At 43.4% G+C, this 26,689-nt stretch overlaps 1 protein-coding gene across 1 annotated transcript in view; it reads left to right on the forward strand.

Moving 5' to 3' along the window:
- Positions 1–13,691, forward strand: part of CLINT1 (clathrin interactor 1) — a 47,635-nt gene extending 33,944 nt beyond the window's left edge. The window contains exons 7-12 of the mRNA XM_082291683.1: positions 2,467–2,710; positions 3,204–3,285; positions 7,460–7,537; positions 10,172–10,467; positions 11,108–11,312; positions 12,004–13,691. Of these exons, the coding sequence (XP_082147809.1) occupies positions 2,467–2,710; positions 3,204–3,285; positions 7,460–7,537; positions 10,172–10,467; positions 11,108–11,312; positions 12,004–12,344 (1,246 nt within the window). The 3' untranslated portion in view covers positions 12,345–13,691. The remainder of the gene's footprint in view (positions 1–2,466; positions 2,711–3,203; positions 3,286–7,459; positions 7,538–10,171; positions 10,468–11,107; positions 11,313–12,003) is intronic.
- The last annotated feature ends 12,998 nt before the right edge of the window (positions 13,692–26,689 follow it).

Here is a 26,689-nt window from a genome sequence, read left to right on the forward strand (position 1 = left end):
AATTTAGGTGAAAAATTTTAGCAGTGTTGTGGGGAAAATGAATTCTTTTTTCCAGTAATATATCCCTGTGAAACTAGTGAAGACCACAGGCAATACCCCAAGGGGTGGGAAAGCCTCTGGTTTTCTTTCTTAGTGCTTGCTAGTTCTTAGGTGAATAAACCATTTGCTGCCCTGAGTCCAGCACTGCACACTGAAATTCTGCTTTTTGAATTACCTGCAGACACACAGAGGTGGTTCTGACACACTGCATTTTTTTCCTAAGAATTCTTAAAACCATTAATCTTTGTTTCTCCAGTAATCAGAAAGCCTGATGCAGGTAACAGAATAGAGAGGAAGCAAAACTTCCAGTACTCCTTTAAAAGGAGGCACCAGCCATGTTTAAAGCCAACTTGTATAAAGAATGACTTTTATAGGGGGATGTAATTCAGATATACTTAGTCTCAGTAAATTATTTTTGTTTTTTTAAAGGTTGTTAAAAAAAGTCTTACTACAAAAAACTTAAGGCAAAGGAAAAGAACATGTGTCCATACTTTGATTTCTCAAAGTTGTACTCATGTACTTTCTTTGCAGAAGTTTTTTAATAGTGCATTGCTATAATTTTTTTGGAGTTCTCTGCAATTCTCAGATGAAGCACTGCAATTTTACTGAGCACAGTAAACATACTTAAAGTGAACATTAATCTGTAAATTTTTTTTTTCTTAATGTGACCATTAAAGAAAAATAAAAAGTGGATCTCCTGAGAGAGTTTGGAAGCAGTACAGGTTGTCATAGAAAATTGAGTCTTTAATATTTATTTTCCTTTCTGGCACATATGTTTGATTTCTTTCCTCAGAGCTTGTAGTCATTTATATTACTGCATATCACCAAAGACTGACTTTTTTCATTCTTGCATTAGTGAGGTTGATCTATGGCAGTTCTGTATCAATCCCTCCACTGATCAGACTTTGCTTGTCAGCTGTTTCCTCGGCCACAGAACATTCTTGGACTCTGTAGTGTGGACAAGAAATGTACTGCAGGTATTATATACCATACATTAAGAGACTGAGCCTTAGCTGTGTTGTCCCAGTCTTGGATGCTTTCAGCAGCATCCTTCAGCCTCCTCCAAGGCTTTTGGGATGGATGCACCGATGATAATGTGTGGCTCCCTCTGCTCTGGGGGCCCCTGTTAAAATCCTGATGTCACAAATGCAGTGTGGTTGTAGTGCCCTCTAGGGTGTTAGTGCACCCAGGTGGGGCAGCAGGGCTGTGCTCACATGGCAGGCTTGAAGTGCTTTGGAAAATAAAGTTAAATTATGCCATTTGAGCTCCCTTATCTGTGAAAGACTGGCTCAAGCCAATGCCAGGAGCTGCTGGTTGGCCAGCAGCTGTGAAATTTATCTTTTTAACAGTAAAAGAATTGCAAAAGGGAGTGAGCATTTACTGAGCCATCCCCAGTAGTGAGCAGGTAACGTGCATAGAGGAAATGACACCTGCAACGTGTTCCCAAAAAGCCCACCATTGTTTGCAGAGAACAAAGGCTCCCCCCCAGAGTATATTGCAGTTACTGTCACATTCCCTCTGACAAAGGGACAGCCTTTCTTAAATTTTTCAGTTTTAGTATTCTAATGCATTATTAAAATATAAAACCCCTTCCACTTGCAACTCTGTTGCTAAGGGAATTACAATTTCAAAATACATCCCAATGTATTTAAGATTTCTCTACAGCAATTCTCACTGTTATGTACAAATCCTGGTGGTAACAGGCAACATGATGGGGGGGAGGCCAGTTACTTTCTTTGTGAAAGACTTAAAATACAAAAGTAGAAAATGTAACAAATGAATCAAATAGTATGCAGCAACATCTGAAAAGTTTTTGCCTAAAAGGGTGACATTTTTATTCTTTTACATTTTGAGAACAACCATGTGTGCTTTGATAATGGTAACACTGCACTGCATAGTTCTGTAAGCATTCCTTTCCCACAAGCATCTTAAAGAATATGAAAGCCTGTTTTTCTGGAAAAGGAAATGAGCTGAAACACAAATGGAGTTGTTCAACCCGAAAGACAGTACAGAATTTGGTTCATTGCTTTCTGTCTCTTGGTGTAAGTACTGAACACACCTGCCAACTTAACTTTCTGTTGCTGAAGTGTTACATAATGTGTGGGGGAGTTCCTGTCAGAAGGTAATTCAATGTACTGGATTTAAACACTGATTTCCTATTATCCTCTGTCGTGGACTTGCAGTTCGTGTTTAACAGAATAACCTGCTTTCCTCCACTGCTTCTGTACAACAGGTGCAATGCTGTGTGGTGTGTTATGTAAGGGTGAAACGGTTCCTCTCTCAAATGTAGGAAAAGCAGCATTTTTATTATGAACTGCTGCTACAAGAAACTGCAGTGAGCAAAACTCTTGTGGCTTAAGCCAAACATCCACTCAAGGAACTGAGAAGTCCATCACAAATGTTGTGCTATCACTTTTGTTTTTCTAGTGACAGTGATGACGAAAAATCAAGAAGAGGCAAATCTCCCAAAGCTGAATTTAAAGATGAAGAGGAGACTGTGACAACAAAACACATTCATATTGCACAAGCTACAGAAATTACCACCATCAGACAGAAACGCTCAGCAAATCCTTCAAAAACCATTGACTTGGGAGCAGCAGCTCATTACACAGGAGATAAAGCAAGCCCAGAACAGAACTCTGCTGCTCATCCTGCACAGCCTACGACAAAGGTGAGACAGCAGGAAAGCACAACATTTTGGAAGCTGTTTTCTTCTATCCTCTAAGACAATTTCTGCTTTAGGGTAGAATTTTTGTTATGCAGCCTTGAAAGGAGCTGTTTTATCAAAAATGTTTAGTTGGGCTTACAACAGTCTGTGGAGCAGTATAATTGTAATTAATTGTGATTGCTTTAAGGTGTAGAATTTTTTAAATATAGTCTCTTCAGGACAGCAAAGAGAATTTTGGCCTGAAGTGTTAAAGATTCTATGAAGCTGCACATTTACTGAAAACTTACCAAATTCTTCAGTTGTAAAAAACAAAAAAAAGCCTTTAGCTTTTCAGTACTTGATTTTACATTTAGCCATATGATTGTTGGCTTTAAAGACAAATCTGTTATCTCTTCAAAGCAAAGGCAAACAAAATCCTTCAAAATCCCAGAAAACTTCTTAATGTCATTTGATTAATGACATCGTGAGTTGATATCTGGTGTAATTTCTTCTCCAGGCTGCCGTCCCCTCTGGCAGCAAGTCCTCTAATGACCTGGTGGACCTGTTGTTTGATGGAGCCAGCCAGCCAGCTTCCACAGGTAGGTTTGGGGTCTGTTTCAGTTCTGAGGAGAGCCTTGTTTGTTGCCAGAATAAAAATAAAGTAGATAAATTGAGAAATGTATACTTGAAAAAATGTAGAACTGCCTAGAAAGAACATTTTATAGCAAGGTACTGTGTGTGCTATTCCATGGAACTAATAAACGTTAGGAGCACAAAGATGGACTGCCAGATCAGTCTGTCAGAAACTGTGTATGTAATGCAGTTATTTATAATTAACTCTGAAAGCAAGTGCAACCATTCATATTCAAGCATTTCTCATTGTGCAATTCAAAGGCTGGGCAGGTGGAGATGGATAATCTTCATCTGAGGTATATGGCAAACTTGGTTTTTTGTCTTATTTTCTCTTGGCACTTGGTTGACCCAAACCCTAGGACCAAAAAGAAATTGCTACCTAAAAGTGAAATTACTCAATTTAAAACACATCCTTCACTCTCCATAAATGTGTAGCTAATCTATTAATCTTCACATGGATTTACCCTTATGCTCTCAAAATGCAGTATATTTTTAGGTGTTAAATTTCAGTGCATTGTTATGGGCTTGGTAGAGGAGTTCTGAGGATTGGTGCTTTGCTTTTCAAAACATAAGACTTGAAATTTAGACTTGTTTTTGTGCTTACAGGTTCCTGGTATCAATGGGTTTGTGGTGGCATGGAATAGAAAAAGAACTTCTGTGCACTTGTGGTCTGATGGCACAGTTGGGAGGGAGTGAGCTGTAATCTGAGACCACTTTGAGTAGCAAATAAAACAGCATTTCACGGAGAGAAACCTTTCAGAGACCTTCCCATTGCAAATGAGGAATGTCCCATGCTGGACAGGATCCTGCTGGCACTGCAGAGCAGGCTGTGTGCCTCACTGAGCCGAGGGTCTGCTGGGCCCTTGCTTTAAAGACAAGGCAAAATGACAGCGGCTGCACCAAGAAATGGCAGTTCTGAGTGGCTGGAGGCCACGTGTGTGGCTGCAGGCAGGCATCTGTAAGGACTGTCCTTACCCCGTTATAACTGGAGTTACACCACTCCTGGGGGTGTTGTAGGGTCACACCAGGTATTTGATTGTCACGTGTGAGCAAAACCAGTACTGTGACCCCTCTGTGTGACACCTTCCTTTCATCACTGCCCTGCTTCTGTGTTTAATACACTATAAAATATATCAGAACTCTACTGCAGGGGAGGGAGACTGTTGTGGTAATTTAGTATCAGACATCTGTCTTAGTATTTTCTTTATTATTTTGAGTGGATCTTTAAAACTTTGCTCACTTTTATTTTTGGGAAAGTAGACAGTCTTTCATGTCTGTTATGAAATGTGTTAATTCCTAGAGATTGAGAAATATGAGTCATTTCGTGTGTCTGTTTTTATGCACAAATATGCATAAATTTAAGGAACAACTCTAATTTTGTTCAATTTCTTACTTTATTAACTTCACATAATAGAGCTGTTCATTGTATATTGGAGTTACTACAGTTCCATGAAAGTTTAAGATCCTGGATCAGAACCACTATCCCAAATCAATACTGATTTTTTTTTTTCCATCTAATTCTTATGGCAGAAGAGATTGGAGTATTTTTTATTTATATACAATGCATATGTTTTTATTTTTATAAAAATAAGATCTCATTGAGAATAGATTGTTTCCACTTCAAAGTGAACCTGCCCATATTTCAAACAGAACTATGGCAGCTGCTGTATTACAGTGTACTTAAATCTTCCATCAGTTTGGCTCTTTGCTGTAGTCAGCCTTTTTTCTTTTCTTTTTTTAGTCTTTTCTTCTCCTTTTTCCAAAGCAGCATTTAGAAATGGTGCTGAGAAGAGGCACATTACCAGCTGGTCCTGCTAAATAACCTTTGCTGACCTGAGCAGGCAGATGGAAAGGGTTCATTTGTAGTGACAGATCTCGCATGGGAATCTTTGAGGCTTGCTCATGTTGAGAAGATTAGCTCTGTCCTTCACGTGCAGGTCACTTGTTATGACCACTGCTCCTTGCAGCACAGGGTGTGGGAACATTCCCAGTGTCAGGCAAGGCAGAGGGAAAGGGTCAAATGCAGCCTTTGATGTGTCCTGTGAAGGAACTGGCAGGGAAGTGATGTGAATTCAGGGACCTCGGGGTTTGCTTATCTGTGTATTTTCAGGTGCAGAGATGTGAAAGGGTTGATTGGGCTCAGTGTTACTCTTTACTGGAGCAACACAGTTTGTATGTGAGGGGGTGCTTGGTTGCCATAAAGGGGAAGATGTAAAATCCTTGGTTAGACCTGCTGGGAGTATTTTTTGGTGTTGCTGGAGCTGAGGTTCCTTAACCTTTCTTTAGAGAGTTACTGCATCCAGCTTAATCTCTGTCACCTCTCTCTGAAACTCAGTTTCACTTGAAAACAGGCAAGAGAGGGGGAGGAAAAGTTTACTTGACTGAAAATGTTACGGGGTTATTTTGGGTATGAACCTAGTTCTGTTTTTAAAATTAAATTAATCCCTAGGCACTGTCAGGCAGCCCAAGGATAATGGGTGTAGCAAGGGAGCATTGATTTTTATTTTTTCCTTTGAGTGTGTGGTCAGGAGTGTGTCATCTGTGTTGCTCATTCAGCATATAAACTCTCAAACCATTAACCTGTTCTGAACTCTAGAAGCACATCTGTGGGGAAAAAATTACTTGAAAATGTTCATTGCAGTACACAGAGTAAACAGGATCAGATTTTTAGTTTGATATTTCCTCATCCCTTTTTTATTCTCGGGTGTCAGTCAGAATAAAACTTGTTTAGAAACATAGGTGAGATGCTTATTAGATCACTTCAGAAATTGTGTTGAAGAAATTTCTTAACTTGCTATGAAGTCCTCTCCCTCTTGAAAAGGTGTTAAAAGGGTTTCAGTAGTGTTATGTCTGAAATTCAGGGACCATCCTTGCATTCTCTGCTCATGTTTTATATCCTGCACTACACTCTCAGCAAGAAAACATTTGCCTTCCTGGCAATGTCTACAGTAAAATAACATTAAAAAGAAATACAAGTACACATGTATTAGGAAGTGAGTGGTTCCTTTTATTACTGCTGGCCATTTATTAAAAAGGAGATGGTTCTGGTTTAATTAACCCAGTTGAGAGTAGCAGATGGAGCAGAATGTCTTGCAGCGATAAGACAATTCCGAAATGGCACCAGATGTTGGAAGCTGTCCCTGGTGGTGTTTGAGTGCAGCACAGATGTTCCAGTCCCACCTGGCTGCCTCCTAAGCACTGCAGGCTAAGCAGCTGTGATGTAACCTATATAATGTACGCATAACACTAAAAGCAAAATAATTGAACTGCTGCAGCTTCTTCTGAGGGTGGGACTGCTTGGAGGTGAAATCTTTGAGGACAAACAAATAAGGGCAACTTCTTGGCTTCCTCAGGTCAGTGGAATCCCTGCTTAAAAGCAGTACCAACCATAACTAGGTGATTTTTGTAACTTTTCTGAGTATTTCAAAAATCAGCTGTACAATATGGTTCTTAAATCTGCTGCTTTTATACCTTAGCTGTATCTTTTTAGTGAAAAATTGTTACTATGCTGTATTCAGAAGTTAATAATTTATGTGCTGTATATGAATGTCTAGTTGGAAAACTTAATGTTCTTGCTGTAGAAAGGAAGCAAACTTATAAAAAAATGAACACAAATGCAAGCTCTGTCCTTGAAATCCCAATTGAAGATCATTGCAGAATCATTCATGCTTTAAGTAACACAAAAACTAAATATAAAGTGACATGTAATTTTTCATAGGAAGCATAATAAATTAACTTTTATACAATAAGAACGTTTGGCCTTTTTCATATTATGCTTCCAAATTTTTAATTTTATAAGGTGCTAAACTGGTAGCATCACTCCCTAGTTAAAAACTTGTTAATCTTCTTAATATCTCTGAATTTATTTTTAGAGGTGACAAAAACTTGCATGTTTTAGTTCCTCCGTAGGAAAACAAAACTGCAAGATGTGCAAGGCAGTTGGAAATAATCCAGTTTATTGTTGCTCAGGCTTGTATAAACATAGTGTGGGGGTGAACAGGAAAACAGAGCTGACTTAGGGAGCAGAATCAATAAATCCATCGTGTCAAGTACAGAAAGCTTTTCTTCATAAATCCCACATGCAGTGGTTGCAAAGTTTGCACAATCCTGTAACAGCTTTTGGCTTCCCTCTGTTTCTAGGTGGATCAAGTGACCCATTTGGAGGATTTGCTGATTTTAGTTCACCTGCTGCTTCAGCAAGTTTCCCATCGTCGCAAGGTAGGACTGATTTAGAGATTGCAGTGCTGTTTCAGGGTGGAAGGAGGGCAAGAGATGCTGTGTGGCATTATTTAAAGTCCCTTCCCTTTCCAGGGTAAACTGTGTGTGTGTAACTGGACCACAAGTGCTCTGGGAGGAAGGAAGATGCAGCCTGGCTCAGTGCATGTGCAGACATTTTACCTGCAGACAGACAAGCTTATCATGAGATGGCCACCATCTGAAAAGGTTTCCCTTAAAATTGGATTGGAAAAGAATAAAAAATATGCTTGGAAACCACCTAAAGTGATCCATTTTCCTTTGGTGGAATGTTTGTGGGATCCTACAAGGGCTGCAGACAGCCCTGGAGTGGGGAGAGCTGGCTGGCTGTCCTTTGTGAGGTTAATTTGAGCAGAAGTGTTGTTTGTGACTGGGGCTTCTCAGCCAGGCTGCAAGATCAAGTACAAAATGAGAAGAGAACAGCAAAGAGGCTGAGCAGCCAATCTACCTGGGAGCCAGCTTTTAGTCAGCACGTTTGCATCTCTTCCCTTATTTTGCTGTGTTGGGAAGGCTCTACTGGACCTGGGTTAGTTAATACACCTTCAGTTTATTGGGTAGGAAAGAACTGCTCTAGTTTCTTACAGGCTTTCACAGTCAAACCCAAGTTGTTTTGCAAACACAAAGCCGCCTACTATGCAAATAACTCCTGTGTTAATACAGTCTAAATTGATACAATCCTTTATCTGCATTAACGTGATTAATCTATTCCAATCACCATTATGCAAGGGACAAGGAGTTCTGTGAAATGATTAATCATTCCTGAACAGTGTAAGCCCCTCTAGAAATCTTTTCCTTCTTGATTAATCATCTTTGAAGTCCTACTGAAGGGGCAAAACCTTCTCCCTTTTACCCCCACTTCCATTATTGGTCCTCGGTGCACAGGTTTGAACATAGAAGGAGCACACTCAGCATTTACTTATCTATCAAGAATATTTAAAGTAGGTTTTAATTTTTAATACGTAATACTAATTGAAACATTCTAATATAGTGCCTCTTTGTGAGGAAGATCAAAGCAAATGTTCTAGTGAGGCCCTAAGCTAATGAATATTAGCCTACTTCATGCACTGAAGTTGTTGGCAATACTTGGATTTTGTGAACAAATTTACTGTTCCACTATATTTTAAATTGTAATGTGTTGGTAAAGAGACATGACTAAAGGTTGAAGGTGTATGTTGATAAATATTTACACAAAGTGTAAAAGACTGCTGCAGTTAGCCATGAGTGGGTGGAATATCTTATGGAAGCAGCCATTGGATAGGGCAGGAAATAGAAACTGGCACTGGATTCATCTATCCCAGCTCTACATGTTTGAGTCTTTGTTTACTCAGCTAAAGAAATGCAAGAGATGATTTAAATGTTCACCAGCCCTCAAAGTTCATTTCATATGGCAGCGCTGTTGTTTGTAACATAGCTGAAGTACCAAAAGTGAATCAGTGAGAGAATCAAAAAGCTGAGCTGGCCAGTGGCCCAAGCTCTGAATGTGATTCACTGTGTAGCCTGTGAGCTGTTTAAATGGTGTTGCTTTATATTCTGCATTTTCTGCAAATGTTTTTAAGCTTTTCTTCCCCCATCAGTGCTGTGAAGCAGCACTTTCCCTGTTAATAGGGAAACACGTGTTTTAAGGGAGGTAACATCTCCTCCTGTTTGACTCCAAGGTTTGACAAGCTCTCAGTTCACTGGTTTGTGTCACAACATCTGTGATGCTGAAGAGGTGCCCTTGCAGGTGTCTACAAACAGCTCGTGCTGTTGGCTCTACCTTCACAGTGAGATACAGAGAGAGCTCCGAGTTCTGTGTTCTTATTTAAACACTTGTCTCCAAAAACCTCATCTATTGAAATGGAACAGTGTTTAAGTGGTGAGCTACAAGAGTTCAGCAGAGCTGCTGTTGAGAGAAATGATTGATCCAAGATTGAACTTCTGCTTTAAATCAAGGCATTTAGTTCAGGAATCAAATTTAGAAAACCTAATGTGTTTTACATGAGCACTTGATGGGATGGGAAGTGCTAATTCCTTATGACCTCAAATAAGCATTCCCTGGCAGCCTGCTTTCAAAATTCTGGGGTTTATTCCCCTCAGCATGGTTTTATACAAATACCTACAATTGTATACAACCAAATTTGGATGTAGTTGTCTTTATCATGGTGGAATTTGCTTTATCCAGTGGCTTGTTCCTGACAACTGCTCTCTCTGCGAATGCCAGAATGCCAAGATAAAAAGTTGATAAGTGTTATCCAAGTTCTCAGTGTTGTTCTGACTGTGGTCTCAGTCTACCCCAAGTTATCTTCCAGTTGTACTTCAACTGAAGCAAACCTGTCCCTGCTTGCCTGGCATCCACAGGTGACACATTATCAAACATCTTCTACTTTGTGTACGGGTGTTTCATATTTCTTTTCGTACCTTGTTAAAATTGTTGGAATATTCATGAGAGGGAATGATGTCCAGATGGAGGTTCTACCTGCAGATGTTAATGTGGACGGACACAGATCAGCTCACATTTGTTTCAGTTCATGGAATATGGCATTTGCTCAGTGCCTTTCTCTAAGTCTTCTTTCTTCTCTGTCTTCCTTCCTCCCTCCCACACTGTTGCCTTTTCTTCAGGTACAGCAACAAGTGGAAATGGAGACTTTGGTGACTGGAGTGCCTTCAACCAAGCTTCTCCTTGTGCCAGTGCTTCGTCTGGAGAGCTCTTCAGCAGCACAGCACAGCAGCAAGCTCTAGAGCTCTTCAGTGGCTCTCAGCCAGCTCCGGGCCAACCTCCAGCTGCTTCCAATTCTATGGATCTTTTTGATTTGATGGGACCCTCTCAGACAACCATGACCTCCTCACAAAGCATGAATTTCTCCATGATGAGTTCCAATTCTGTGGGCGTCAGTTTACCCATGTCCAGGTCACAGGTAGGCTGCTATTGGTACAATTTGCTAATGACCTTCTCCTTAATCACAGCATTGAAAATGAATCCATTCCTCTCCTGGAGTGCATTAGACCTGCTCATTCAGATGTGATCAGCACTTTGTCAAAAATGTTTCAATTGCCTCCTAAACAGAGTAGTCCTTTTATAAGCCAGTCTTCTCGGAGGTGGGCTTCATTGCTCTAGGAGGTGTAGCTGCTTTTTTGGAGAAGTTGAGGTCGATATTTTAAGACCGTTCTCCACAGAATGTTACAGGTTTACAGCCTCAAGGAGATGAAGGTCACAACTGGCCTGTTCTCCAAAAGACAGAAGTGCCTGCTGCAGTGGAGGGCGGTTTGGAAACTGGAATGGATCAGCTGGGTGTTAGGAGGAAAGAATCAGCCTGCTTGAGTTCAAAGCTTGGCTGCTACTGGTCACTGTCACTCCACATTGATATGGGACTTGATCAAATACTCTTTTAATCTAACTGTGGAGCAGCACCTGGCAGCACTGTTTTGGAAGAGCTAAAATTCATGGCATCCTGGGTTTTTATTGTCTTCTGTGGAAAACTAAATACTTGTTGTTTAGTCCTGTTTCCTACTGGTAAATTGTTTCAAGTGAATCCCAACCAACTTTTCTTTTTTTAGCCTCTGCAAAGCGTGAACCCAATGATGCCTAAGCCTAACTCACTTTATAATGCAAGGACAGAGATGGTCCAGAAAAATGCAAGCAAAACTCTACCCTCAACTTGGTCAGATCCCAGTGTAAATATCAGTTTGGACAATTTAGTACCTGGGATGCAGCCTTCCAAACCCCAACAGCCATCGCTTAATACCATGATGCAGCAACAAAGTAAGTGATCATTGCACTGTTTTGCACACACTGAGCCCTGTCTGTGTTCCATAGGCTGTCCCTGAGATCCAGTCTTCTGTCCACTGCTGTTTTCCCACCTTTAGTCACACTTGTTTCATAAACTACTGTGACACAAGTGATGTTTTCTAAATGGAGATTGGTGTGTCAGGAGGCTGAGTCTGTGCAGGTTCTACTGTTGAGCTTGCACCATTGCTGTATCTTGACTTTAGGCATCCTAATCTTTAGAACTTCTCTGGAATATTTATTGTTGTAAAATGATATTCAAAACTTCTGTAGAGAAGTTTTCTGAGTCTTCATGCAGAAAATAGGGAAACAAGTGCAGTTGAATCATAGAATCATTAAGGCTGGAAAATACCTCAGGGATCAATGAGTCCAACCTGTGACCCATCCCCACCTTGTCAAGTGGCCCAGAGCACTGAGGGCCACATCCAGTCCTTTCTTGGACACCTCCAGGGATGGGCACTCCAAACCTCCCTGGGCAGCCCCTTCCAATGCCTGATCACCCTTTCAATGAAGAAATTCCTGCTGATGTCCAAATCAGGAAATAGCTGCAGGTCTGGCCATTGTATTCATGTTCACAGCAGTGACACACAAGTTTCTTAAAAGACACGAGCTCCTTCAGTGTCCAGATTGCACTCAGTGATTTTTGTGCACTTTGTCTTTGCTGCAGATATGCAACAACCGATGAATGTCATAACCCAGAACTTTGCAGCTGTGAACCTCAGCCCTCAGCCCAACATGATGCCTGTGCGACCCCAGACAAACCCGTTGATGGGAGGGCCCTTGGGGATGGGAATGCCCGGTGTGATGTCAGGTACGATGGGAATGGCCTCCATGGCACCCACGCCCATGATGAACCAGGGAATGATGGGAATGAACGTGGGAGTGCCAGCCACAGGAATGGGCCCAATAGGAATGGGGGTACCCAGTATGGCTATGACCTCTCTGACTCCTGGGACTGTACAACCCAAGCAAGATGCCTTTGCAAATTTTGCCAATTTTAGCAAATAAAGATTGTAAAATAAATAAATGAGATTAAAATAAAATAAAATAAATGGGCAGACTGAATGAAGGATTTTTAGCTGCACAAATATAGCTGGGGAAGGGATGGGAAACACTGATCAATACTTTTTTTTTCTTTATCAGTTAAAGTGTCTACATAAAGAACCAAATGCTATTTTCTAAGTGTTGAAATAACTAGTGTTCAAATTCTGGAGAGGTGAGAGATTCTTCTAAGGAATGTGTTGGATGATTTTGCAAAATAATTTGTATTAAGACCATCAAAAAACCTTTCCTACGTAGAAGAACCAATTTTAACTTTGAGACTTGATGGAAGACTGGATTGGGGACTGGGTAAAAATGTTTGACTCTAATTTTATACTTTTCTTTTTTCTTGAAGAGCTTTGACTTTCTTTTCCCCCTCTCCCTGATCGCTTTGTCATAATTGGATCATTCCTTTTACTACCACTGAGTCCACAATTGTGAAGTCACTCAAGTACTATGATCAGTTTTTTATAAGAATATATATTTTTGTCCAAAAATGGCTTACATATGTGACTATGGCTAATTCAAAGGGACCTGGAATGTATATATACTTTTGCTAATGTTCCAGCCACACTGCTGTATTACCCAAATTTTTATTGTAAAAATCCTCTCTCGGCAATTTGGTGATCAACAGATTTTTGGGGTCTTAACCTGCTTCTAATGTTACAACCGATATCATGTGCAAGTCTTGGGAGCAGCTTTATCCAAGACTGCTGGAAGGTTTCCTTTCAGAAAACTCCAGAAAATGCACTTTCTTGGAGTTCTTTTCCAGTGGCACTTGGCATCCTTTGCAGCGCCAATGTCCCTAAGGAGCCACTGGTTTAGGGCATCAGCAGCAGGTGAATCACACTTCAGTGATGTAAATCTAGAACCTAACTTAATCCCATGGCATTGGATCCTGACTTTTATACAACACTTGGTGATTCTTTTGTGTAAATATGGCATTAGCATCTGTGGAATCCAATAGAGGAGTAAAAAAAAATATATATATTAATAAAGGAGACCTGTAGCAGTCAAAGATTTTACTGATTTACTGAAAGCAAAAGAATGAATTAAGGTTTTGGGGGGGTCTTGTTTTTCCTTCTGTAATTCTGCATTTAAGTTCACATGAATCAAGATTTTAGAATCTGGAACACAAAGACATTGTTATATTCACAAGCTGGGAATATTGTTAAGAATAAGCACTATACTATAGGTATGAAATTTATTGCCTCCCTTTTCTTATGTTGGATTTCTTTTTTATTATTAAATTGATAAAACTTTGTTTCCATTGTATTCATAATGTTCTGTTATACATAACATTAAAATGTTCATTAAAATCAATGTTGGGCTGCTTTTCCTTTCATTCCATTTGACGTTTATGAGAGCATTTGGGAAAAAAAAATAATTATAATTTGGGCAAAGTAATTTTTATAAATAATTTAAAATTGTTTAATGACTTCTTATCTGAAGCCTTTCCTATCTGGCTCTACTGTTAGGAATTAAAAATGAAGCAGGCAAGATATCCTGACCCGCTCCAGCCTTGCTAATGCTCCATCTACAACATTTCTAATTAGGCAGAAATTCATGTACTTCAGCTAAGTGGTAATGAAAAGTGATTCATTTGCTGAATAAGAGATGAGAGTGAGTGTAATTAGCTGACTGCGGTTTTTAATCTTTCAACAATTCAATGTGTTTAAATTAGTTTCAAAGAATAGGAGCTTTCAAGTGTTGTTACATCAAAGTAATCAAGGCAGGCTTCAACGGCGGAGTAGGAGAGATGGCTCTGGTTCCTGTTCTGAAACCTTTACACTTATTTGGAATAATCATCTTCAACCCCTCTCTTTGGAACAGATGGGAAGCCTCAGACTGGTTCAATGTATGCAGAATTGTGGTGGGAAGGAAGCTCCTTCCAGGACTGGGAGATGGGGGCCAAGGAAAGCTGAACCTGTAGTCAGTGTTGTTATGCTGTCGTGCTGGAGGGTGCAGTGCTTCTCAATCCTCCTTGGAAGGTTTTGGGATGAACAGGATGAGTCTCATGCTGTCCTTCAAGGTGGGTTGTGCCAGTGAAACAGTCAGCTTTGAGCTGAAGGATCATGTCCCTGTTCAGGTTGTTCACATCTCTTCAGAGGAACCCTTGGTTTCGCTTCTAATTGACAGTAGTTCTAAGGAAGCAGATTTGTCAGGGGTTGGAGTAACTCCAGTGGAAAACGTGGTCACTTTGGGGTGGGTCTTTGTGCCAGTTACACCTTAATCAAGGGTGCACTGGCTCGGGGAGCAGCTGTAGTGCTGAACTGATCCCGGTTCATCCCATGGATCAATAGCCTCCTTATGAAGCCGGGTGTGTGGAGTGTGAGAAGCAGCTTTGTCAGCCAGCCAGGTCCTCTGCAGGTGAATGAGAACAAAATCCTTTGAACCAAAATAAACATCAGAAAAGAAACCCTGGAAAGGTTCCTTCAGAACGTGGGCCAGGTGCATCCCTGTGTATCTTTTCTGCAGTGATGAGAGCCTGGAAGTTTTTTCCCCATTGTCTCCCTCAGTTCAAGCACATGGATCACAGGTAGCAGTGCTTAGCAGAATGTGGTTTACATCTTTATTTAAAGACCAAATATAAAATGGGTATTCGATTAAAGCAATATTGAACTTGTTTAAGATAAATACCATAAAATGTTTCCATCTCTGATATTTCAGGTATGAACAAAATAGTATCTTTAACTAGAAATTACATTTCCAGGTGAAAATACTAATGAGCTACTGTGTGAATGGGGACAGATGTGCCATTTATCAGCTGCTGCATTATAGAATTTGAATGTAACCAAAATCATGCTGCTGTGTTAGTACAACACCTTTCTTCATTTTTGAAGTCCAGCTTGTACCTGTGATCTCTCCAGAAGAGTTTGGCTGGCTGGGTGTTGTATGTATGTATAGAGAAACATAGAATTTCAGAGAATTACATGATTCTATAAATTAACTGCTTGTCTGGTCCTAAGAGTTAAACTTGTACCACCTCTGGAGTCTGTAGCTTCTAAACTTTAAAAGAGTTCAATTAAAATGAGTGAAATCTTTTGTAAAGGTTGTCTCTACTTCAGAAGGGAAGAAAAGGGCAGCAGAATCCAACTCGGTGTTTGGGGGTTTTATTGAATCATTAAAAAAAAAAATGCATCTTGATGTGTACAAAGGAGTAGTAAATTCCAGCACAGGTGCAAGTTCAGTGATAACTAGAGCAACCACCATGTTCTAAAGAAATTATTTTCAAAACAGCTAAACAAGGGTATTTATAGCAGCATCTGTTTCAGCTCTATCTGTCAGCTAAGAGCAGTCTGACACAGCTTAGGGGAGGTGGGGAAGGGATTTATCAATGAAGTGTTTACATAATGCAGGCAGGCATTGTATACTCAAGGTGATACCAGCTATAACAGGATAACAAATATCTAAAGACACTTTTATTCTCAGAGGCCTCTGCTCCAGGAGTCACTCTACAAAATTGCCTCCATGTTCCTCTGTGCTCGACTGTAAACACTCTCATAGCAGATGACATTTTATAGTGCCATCGCTGCCTTCTGATGAAGGCTTTTAATGCTGAGGACATTTTTGTTTTTAATTTTCTTTCTTCCTCCCAGGTTTTATTCCAAGATGTCACTGACTTAAATTTAGAATTGTTTCAGGATTTCAATTGTTTTCAGGGTTTCAACCTCTTCTTCCTCTCCTGGTGATGGAAGTGCAGCTCCTTGGGACAGAGCAGGGCTGTTGCTGTGGGGTGTGAAGGACCAAGTGGCCGCCTAGTTCCTTCCCGTTAGCCAGAAACCACAATCCCCAGGCACTTTATTTGCCTGGATCACATGGGCTTGGAGCTGACTTTAATGTTTTAAATGTTTCCATGGGCAGAGGGCTTCCTGGAGGTGGTAGTGGGAGGATGGAGGTGGTAGCCCTGCTTCTGGGAGCTGCTTTTAGAGCTTTGAGGAAAGAAGTGGCAAAGACATCTTGGTGAGCTTGGGTTAATGTGAGACTGAGAAGGATGGCCCCTGGAATTTGTAAGTCAGTCTGTACAGCTTGTTCAATGATCTGGTCACAGTTTTATCTAGCTGGAATGCTGTGGAATTTTTCTACTCTGTGAAATGACCTTTAAAAACTGAGATGCGTCTCATTTTCATTTTTTATGTGTTTCTGCATCCACTATTCACCTAAGGAATGATAAGAGGTAAGAGAAAATCTGCAGAATGGGGAAAATGAAGAAAGGTGCCTTTAAAGAACTCAGTGTATTCCCTGGATTCTGCAGCTGGGGGTTCTTTACATGGAGTAATCCAATCTCTACATAAATTCTGTGTGTGTACAGCGCAGCGAAGGCTCAGCTCATCTCTTTAAAAATGTCTTTGCTCCTCACAAATTTGCAGGTTTGGTTTTTTTTTTTTAAATCATGCCATAAGGTACTGGCTTAGTAATTAACTGGTTCTTTAATCGAGCTACAATTACTTTGTTTCATGAGAAGGGAAAAAAAAGAATGTATACCAAGACAGAGCTACTTTCGACATCTGGGAACCTCCTAACAGCTGGCTATCTAATGAATATGCATCTGCTTAAGAGGCTGTAGGCCATTAATAAACCAATAGATATAAAACAGAAACAATCTTTGTCAGCTTCAAATGAGATTGGATGCAATGTGCTGTGAAGTGTCACTGTCACATTGAATCCAGCCGGGGAGGTTAACGGCGGCTTTTCGCTACCGGCGGCTCCGCGGCAGAAAAGGCGGAGCGGCGGCTCCAGCGCTGCTGCCGGGACGGAGCTGGGCCCGCCGAGCTCTGCGGGCGGCTGCTGCTGCTGCCTTTCGTCCCCTTGTTTCTCCGGGTACCAGCTGGGTTTGAGGCACTGGTGACTTTTTATTTGCCACTCCAGCAGTTGTGTCTTTTTGGGTCTGACAGGGGAGGATGTGGGGTTCCCCACACAAACGATTTGAGCGACATGAGAATTGCTCAAGTGAATAAACGACTGGGGAGAAGTTACAGGAATGTGATAAAAATGCACCTATTTGACTGAGACCTCAGGCTTTGTAAGGAGGCTCAGAACAGCCCCTGAGCCGTGTTGTACAACAGGATTGTTGTAGGGTGAAATAAATCCCCCTAAAACAGTGACAGTGACCTCATGTGACTACAGATATCTCTGACCCCTTAAGAGTTGTATCTGTGCTTGTTCCAAGGTGGGAAGCATCATATGTTGTCCCAAGCTGTACCAGCGTTTGGTACCTTAGAGTTGTTCTGCAGCTGTTTCCTGTGGCAGCTCCTGTAAAATGTGAAATGGATTTATTTTAGGGCTCCCTATCCCTTCTGCACAGCCTGGGATAGTCCAGTGTGTCCTTCCTTTCAAGGGACGGTTGCCCCACACAGTGGCCTCTCGCAGCAGTGAGGAATGTCACCTAGGTGGCATTTTCCTAAGAGAAAATCCATTATTTCAGCTCAAGCCCCTGTACTGGAACAGGGCACTGTCAGCTGCAGTAGAGGTGGGCTGCAGGCGCCCGTGGGATGTGGGCAGGGGCAGCTTTTATTTTTGGTTTTGGGCACCTGGAGCAACAGTCTGGTACCTCACCCAGACTCTGCTTTAGAGCCAGACTTACACCACGTATGCTTCAGTTCCCAGGAAACTACAAACTGAGATTTGGAGTAGTTTTCTTTGCAGCTCAGTTGTAAAGGGCTGTCTTGCATTTAGCAGAAATTGTAACATTAAGCTTTTTGCCCCTGGATTTACAGTTTGTCGTTACAAGAGAATGGAAGCAAGAGAAGTTAAAATGGGAAGATGAGTTCTTTGCAATTACTGCAGATCTTCTCTAACAGCTTCTCAAGAAAGAAAACTTCCACTTTGTATCATCACATCAATATAATTTCAACCAAAATCTGCTAATAAGATTGACTTAATTTCTAGAATAATGTTTGTCTTGCCCTTAGTTTTAAGACAGAAGATTATTCAAAGTCTCTTTCAGAGTTGCAGCCACACTGGTGACAAATTTAACTTCTGAGACTTGAAGTTTTACTTCAAGGCTTGGTGTAAAGGGGAGGTGTAAACCTCTGTGCTACAGCTGAGCATCTTCCTGGCTTCTGCAGGGCTGGAATTTTGTCTCCTTGCTTTGCTGCTGCCCTGCCACAGCCCCTGGGCAGCAGCAAGTGCTGCCCACGGTGAGGGGAGCAGGTTGGTCAGTGAGAGCCGCCCACCTGCCCTCCCTGGAGCTCTCCCTTCCAGCCCAGCATCAGCAGCACTCTCAGATTCCACAGTTTTATCTTTTCTGAGGCAGACAAAAGAGCACGAGGCAAAGGAGGGCTGTCCTTTTAAGTACTTTCCCTTTTCAAGGTCATTTGTGGAGCTTTTATCAATCAGAAAGCTAAATCCATACAAAAAGCATCTATAATGAACTGAGCGTATCTTGAACCTTATCCCTTCAGCTGAATACGAATTATCCAGGAAGGTGCTTCAATGGCCATGTTCACCAAGTTCAGCATCTCTGTGAACATTTATAAAGTAAGCAGAGAAGCAATTACTATTGTGATTTGGCATCTATCAATTTCTTGTCTTTTTTTTCTGTAATTGATTTATTAATTACAGCATCTTAATGATCTATTTAAAATAAATAAACCATTTACACCATTTCAAAGGTATTTTGTGATGTTCAGCTGATACTAAAATAGCACCAGCCTTATGTGCTTTTTCAGCAAGTGACCTAATTAGTTAATAAAGTAATTGAATATTAAAAAGGATGTTGCAAGTGATTAAAATTTAAGAGCCTTCAGAACATTATTAAAGCTATAAATCATACATCACTGTTTTAATTTGCATAGCTACAGAATTACTAATGGTCCCACATGCATAAGCTACTTGGCAATTAGTCTTTTAACAAACTGTTGGTGATACTATAAGGTTACCAAAATCTTTCCCCATTTTTGATTTGCAAACAAAATCCAGTATTGAAGAACACTAAGGGTTAAATTCTTAAAAGTCAGGAAATTTGGTTCTTCCAGTTGTCTCTCTACCTGCCTCTGTTTGCCCTTTGTCCTTCCACCTTCGGGACAGGAGAGCACATCCTCCCAAGTCCCCCTAAGGTGCGTAAAGGAGATGAGGAAGTGTCTGCTCCCACCTTGGGCTTCCTGAACTGGCCTCCAAGTGGTTTTTTTGTGCATATATTTCCCTACCTGGTGCTGGGCCATTTTGCATCTTTCTCTCATATACACGCAACTGTCACAGTGCCACTTTCCTTCCCCTGGACTCCCGGTCCATGTTGGCACTGGGCAGACAAAGGGAGTTGCTGACTGCCAGCAGTTGCACCTGAGCTTTGTCCCATGGACATTACCTTTGGGATGTGGAAGAGCCACACCAGGTGCTCATCACCTTCCATTCCCTGTGCTGGGGCTTGCAGCTCATGGGAAACCTCAAATATCTGCAAACAAAAAAGAGTTGGAAAAATGTTGGGAGCTTCCTGCCCCGCACCACGGGGCAGCCGAGGCGATGAGGGTCAGCTGCCCATGGCCCCTGCTCGAGGCCTCGGGCTGTCTGCAGGCAGGAGGAGAGACAGGATGACAGTTTCCAACTTAATTAGACACAAACTGCACCAGCTGGATGCGTTGCCCCAGTCTCCCCTCTCACCAGCATCCAGCATCTCTGCAGCAGCAGTTCCCGGCCTCGGGAATGACGTCCAGCGGAGCACGGTCCAGCGCACAGGCAGAGAGCGGGTCTGTCTCTGCCTACAGCACTCACAGCCTGACAAGAGGCAAACAGTGCTGGGGGCAAAGGGAATGACCCGGTGTGCGACGGAGCACAACCCACACGGGCACCGGCAGCTCCAGCCAGAGCACCCAGAGCTAGAGAGGGAAACGGCCGGAGCTCCAGCACAGCCACTGTGTCAGCTCCGCAGCCTCTTCCCTGGAGCAGTCCTGTGGACTGGAGCGCATTGTCACCTCCTCCCCGGGCTCCCCCGGGGCCCTTGGACAGGTTTCTTTGCTCCTGTTCCAGGGCCAGACTCACAGAAAACGTGGGTGCCTGAGCAGTTGCTGATTTTCCCACTGTTTTCTTTGAGACAGGGTCTTCATAGGATCACAGGATCATGGAATGGTTTGGGTTGGAAGGGACATTAAATATCATCTAATTCCAACCCTTCTGCCAACCAATCCACTTTCCAGTAGACCAGGTTGCTCACAGTCCCATCCAGTCTGGCCTTGAACACTTCCAGGGATGGGGCACCCACAACTTCTCTGGACAACCTGTGCCAAGACTTCAACACCCTCACAGCCAAGAATTTACCTCTAATATCTCTCAACTTACTCACTTTCAGCATGGAGCCATTCTCCCCTTGTCCTGTCATTACATGTTCTTGTCCTCCCTCTCTTTAGGAGCTGGGATTTCAGCATCCCAGCCCATCACAGGGACTGATGCCTGTGTGGCTCTTGCTCCCTGCCCCTGCCCTCACACCCTGCCCAGACGGGTCTCTGCAGGTGGCTGCCTAAGCTGGTACCTTCATCTTGTTAGCTTCAAGTCCTTTATTTTAAATGGAACAAAAAAAGACATTACAGAACAGCATTTATATGCGACACAAAGACGTTGTTTCACCCAGTTAGCTGAAGCTTTGGTGTAGTTTTAGCTATTAAAGTGCTACATTACCAGAAGACTTTCCTTTTTCGGCAGCAAAAACTTTTCAGGAGTTTCCTTTGGAGCCTTTATTGGGGTCAGGGGCTGCAGCCTTTTGTAATCTCTCCAAGTCAGCCTACAGCAGTTTTGGAAAGCCCTTACACTGGATATTGTGACAAACACCAGCTCTTTGTTCTTTCGTTTACAGTTGGTAATAGATGTGAGGCCAGGGTGGAGGATGCTCTCGCGAGTGATTCACACTCTGCTGCACTAAGGCTTGCCATGACTGCAATAGCTGGAGACAGAACCACCCTCTTTTAAGGGTCTGTGTTTTTAATTAAAACACCGAGATGAGGAATGGGTGACTTCAGAGCATTTTGACCCAACGAGGAATGACAAGCACATGGCTGCTTTTAAAATAAACTAATTAATAGCCACTATCTTATCAGTATAAAACTGTCAGCACATGAGGAGGGTGGGCAAACTCAGATGCAAAGCATTTGTAAATGAGCCTACACACACACACAAATGTTACTGCAGTACCAGCAACACACCAAGGAACACACTTTGGAATATCCTGCTCCAAAGGCCAACTGGAGGGGTCTGGAGCTGATTCCAAGTCACACCTCTGGGCTGATTTTAGTATAAGTTACATCAACAATCTGTTTCAGTTCACCTTGACTCCACCACCCAGTTTCACTTCAATGTTGCCACATCACCTGCCAGCCTTCACAATGTGGGAAGGGGACCAGGAGCCGACCTGGGGTGACACACCTGCCTTTGGACCAGCATATTCTGCCCAGATGAGATATTTACTTTTTAAACACCTGGGTTTACAAAACACTACAAACACAGGCAATTTCAGAAGCAAACACAACCAGTGCTCCTCACCCAAACACCCTTTCCTGCTGCATGGTCAGTAACTGTCCCACATACACTAACTGCTCCCTATTCCATATGGGATCCCTTCCCTGTGAGACACTCCTCCAAAGGAAGAAAACTAAAAGCCGTTTTCTTGCTCTCAGATTTATGCTCTGGATACAATGAGGTCCTGCCAAGAGTATACCCCCACCCCTTTTTTCAGCTTCCCACTGCTCTCATTTCCAAGCCTCCAAGAAAGGCTTTTTCTCCAGTTAGTTTTTCCATCAACTTTGGGATGTTTCCTAACAATTGCTAACTTTTCCCCAAAAGAATCAGCAAGGAGCCCTTGTTCCCAGCAGAGAAGTGTAAGATCAGGAATGTTCTGCTTTCTGGTCCAGCTTGTCCCAGCTCACAGAACAGACCCTGGCTGACTCCAACCCTGCAGCCCCAGCATTGCTCCGAGCTCTTTCCTCTGAGCGTGGTGAGTATCCTGTTTGCCATCCTTCCTGCTGCTCTGTGCCATTAGCACGACAGCATCAGGTTTTCCACTTAAGCTCCCACATCCTTTTCCTGATCAGCACGTTGTACAATTGTTCCATTGACCACGCTCTGATGGAAAAAACGTCCCAAGCTTGAGCCTTGTCCCCCGAAGGGCAGGACAGCAAGGGGCTGGTTTCCTTCTTCCAGCTTGTTCAAGTGCACTTACACATAACTCTGTCACAGCACCCATATTCTCAAACAACAGTATTTTATAGGATTTACTGCACTGCATCATTACGTATAAATGATTTGTGTTTCTGCCTGTAAATATGTGACAAGGTAAGGATACTCACAGAGTGCTGTTCTACAGCCTGGGCAGCACTGCCAGCAGTTGCTGTTTCCCGATGCATTCTGGCAGACCCAACACCAACTCCTGCACTCCTCCCACAGCCAGCATTCCCTCCAGCTGTGTCCTCAGCCACGGTGGACAGCTACAGGACTCCTCTGCTCCTACCCCAAAGCTCTGCCTGGCCTGCCTGTGCTTTCCTCCACCAAGTGCTGCCTCCCTGCAAAGTCTTCAGATTTGTGTCTGCACATTCCCTGTGACAACTCCAGTGATGTTTTGCCCATCCCTGAGTTCCCTTTGCAGGCTCTGGTGCAAACCCAGAACTCAACTTGCAGAGATGCACCTAAGTCAAGTTTTGGCCAGTTCCTGCCATCACCCGCTGTTGTCAGCCCTGGCTGGGAGGTGGTGGAGTCACTGTCCTGGAGGTCAAGAAATGACTGGCGCTCAGTGCTCTGGTCTGGTTGACAGAGTGGGGATGGGTCACAGGTTGGACTCGAAGCTCCTGGAGGTCTCTCTCACCTCAGTGATTCTGTGACTGTGTGAGGGCTCTGTCCCAGTGGCTCCAGCCATGCCACCACTCCAGGACAGCTGTTTTTAGGGGGAAACTTTGGCCTGTTGCGAAGGGAAAGATGATGCTGTGCAAACACGTAATTGCTCACACGGCAGGGAGACTCAGCACCGGTACCGTGTGAAGCATCCGGGAGCACAGACACACACAGAGACACACACAGAGACACACAGACACACACAGAGACACACACAGACAGAGACACAGACACAGACGGTCCCTCCAGGAGCGGTTCCAGGGCGGTGCTCGGGGTCCCGCGGCCCCTCGGTCCCTCGGTCCCCGCCGTCCCCTCACGGCCGCCGCGGGGTTTCCCTGCCCGCTGCTGCCCCCTGGCGGGCCGCGGCTGCTCCCGGCCGGCAGCGGGAGGAAAGCGAGATCGCCATCGGGCGAGCGACCGGGAAGGGCCCAGCCCGTCCCCGCAGCCCGCACACCGCCCGGCTGGGGGTACCTCCGGTGAGCCCCAACCTCCTATTTTTCCCGGCGGGAGCATCAGCGGATTCCTGCTCGCTAGAGCCCGCCTGGCTCTTCCAAGGCTGCGCTGCCCGGACCTAGGGAGAGGCTCTGGCTGAGATGCCCAGTGGAATAAAGAGAAGTCTGAAGGGCTGCAGCGCACAGGGGGACTGTTTGGACAATCTTTCTGGAGCATTTAGCGTCCATGGAAGGGAGTCCCCCATCCTTTCCCAGAGAATGGGGCCCCTCCACAGAGTGGGAGCATCCCTCCCCCCATGGCCACCCACCCCCTGCCTGGGATGGAGTTCCCTGGAGCTGGGTCCCTGCACAGAATAGGAGCACCTCTTAATCCCACAGTTCCCAGGCTGCAATGAGAATGACTCCTCTAGCCAAGGGCAGGGACACCTTCCATGAGACCTATTTGCTCCATGCCCCATCCAACCTGACCTTGGACACTGCCAGGGATCCAGGGGCAGCCACAGCTTCTCTGGGCAATCTGTGACAGGGTCTCACCACCTTCACAGTGAAGAATTTCTCTCTAAAAAGACATCTCTGATCCAAATGTATAAGCACCACTTACCATGGGAACAGAAATATTCCTGGAAGTCAGATTCCCCAGTGGCTATGCACACACTGGAGCAGATGCTCGGATGCTGGCTCTGGACCTCTCCGGTTCCTGGAAAACCATCTCCTGATGGCATTGTGGAAGACCACACACTAAGGTAACAGACCTTTGAGTGATCAGGCCAACGGTGGTTACATTCATCAGCATGAAGTTCACTTCCCTTCTGCATCTCTAAAAGACAAGTATCATGACACTCTTATTTTGTACACACACGACTGGTTTGTCTCCAGTTATGTGACAAGATAGCAGTGCTTTATTCACACCTGGGGGACTCCACGTCCAGCATCTGTCCTAACCACAGCAGTCCCAGCTCCTTCACTGACACAATACACATCACTCTATTGGTAGAGCACAAAAAAATCATGCTTCGAGGCAAACTGTTACATGGATATATTTATTGCATTGCAGTCCTAGCAATTTTAAATATAAACATTTATACCTAGAAAGCAGAATATTGCAAATTCAGTATTACCCAGTATGTTCATAGCAGCATCAGCTTCCTAAGACACAAAATATTTAGGAAGACAGAGAAGGAATTACAAACGAGTTACACCCCCATTTATGACCATCTGATCCAAACACGAAACTGCAGCTGTGAAACAGATATTGAAGTCACCAAATGTGACCTTGAAGACATCAGCGATGTCAAGACTGAAGAGTGTTTTTGTACCTGATTCCCCACACAGTTTTTGTGTGACAAGGTGAGGTTAACTAACAGTCACAAGCCTGGAGAGGGCAGAGGGTTGATATATCTGCATTACCTGACAGAGAGAGTTTTAATAACAACACTTGGCACTTTTATAGCATTTACCACTTCCCCAGATCCTTGCAAGACAGGCAAGGAGTGCTCTTGAATGAATTTCAGCTGTGGAGCATCAGGGCAAGGGATGGAAGCAACTTGCCAAGGCCATTCAGTGAGCAAGAGGCAGCAAAGAGAGCGGAATTTGTCAGCCCCTGACTTCCAGCCCCAAGTCAGTCTGGTGGCTCATGCTGCTCCTCTGTGGTTCCCTAAGGAAGTTTTACAGGTGACTGATTGGTTAACAAGTCCCAGTCCATGCAACTACAGTGGGTGTGTGCACCACTTGAAAAGAGGTCAACCCATCTACTCCTCTTGTAATGCCCACTTTAGTTCTAGGGAGACCAAATATTTCTCTCATCTTGTCCTCTCAGAATAATGTCTCAGCTGAAGACACCTTTACACAGTTGCACTTTGCTCTGAAGCAGTGGAAATCAGAAGCAATCACTTTAGGAGCAGCTTTCCTTTCTTTCTTGAGGGGGAGCACTGATCTTTAGAGAGGAAAAAAGGATGGATATGTTTTCGCACAAACTGATCAAACTACTTTTCATTCTAAATGAATACAAGACTGACTGAAAGTCTCAGGTGTACTAATTCTTTTTCAACAAAGTCATCCAAGCGTACACCACAAAGCTAGAAGCTAATAAGATAGTTACCCTGGAATATCAGAAGGCATTTTCCTTCCCTGACAGGCCTTCACTTCCACCAGCTAAGAGCAACAGCACTTAACAGTGACATCTAAAAGGACTTGTAAACATCATGAGGCAAAGCATCGCTGCTATTTCCCCAGTAAAGTAGTCCTTTCTCCTGCACCCCCAGGAAGCCAACAAGGAAAACCAAGCCTCCTCCATCCCTGCTTCAAAATGGCAAATCTGCTTAGCTCCTTCTTCCACTGGCTTTCGTCTGCAAAATGTTAGAGGCGGGATCTTATCTGTCAGTCATTATGGGTGGAGCCTGGCAGAGATTCCAGGGCCAGTTCAGGTGCTGTGAAAGGCTCGCAGCATAAGGGAGGCTGCACTCAAGAGCTGGCTCTGCATCCTCCCCTTCATCTACAGAGTTCAACTGCCCAGTGCTGGCTGGATTGTGCCCAAGGACACAGGTTAGAAAGCCCCTTCCCATGTCAAGGAGTTATCACCACCTGCATAATTCCTCTCCCCTCCTTTTTTCTTTGCCATATCCCATTTAACCCTAGTCTCTGTCAGTGTGAAGCCATTCCCCCTTGTCCTGTCACTCCAGGCCCTTGTAAATAGTCTGTCTTTCTTGTAATCTCCCTTTTACTTGGTACTCGGAGGCTGCAATTGGGTCACCTCAAAGCTTCTCTTCTCCAGGCTGAACAATCCCAACTCTCTCAGACTTTCCAGATTTGCAATACTTTAATTACTATCAGAATTTCACAAATTCTATAAAAACTTACTTTTCCAATACTATTTCTAGTCAGCAGCAGCCTTTCCTAATGTTCTAACAGACTGTCTCAGGATTCCTATGAGTACAAACTTGAAACTTTTTAAGCCAATGTCAAGAAGCGAAAGCATGAACTGAAGTCGTTCTGGGCTGCAGATGCTGCAGACCTTAGCATTTATATTTTACACTCAGCAGTGCAGGCAGGAGA

The sequence above is a fragment of the Coloeus monedula genome (assembly GCF_965178545.1).
Source record: "Coloeus monedula genome assembly, chromosome: 15".
NCBI classification, from domain to species: Eukaryota; Metazoa; Chordata; class Aves; order Passeriformes; family Corvidae; genus Coloeus; species Coloeus monedula.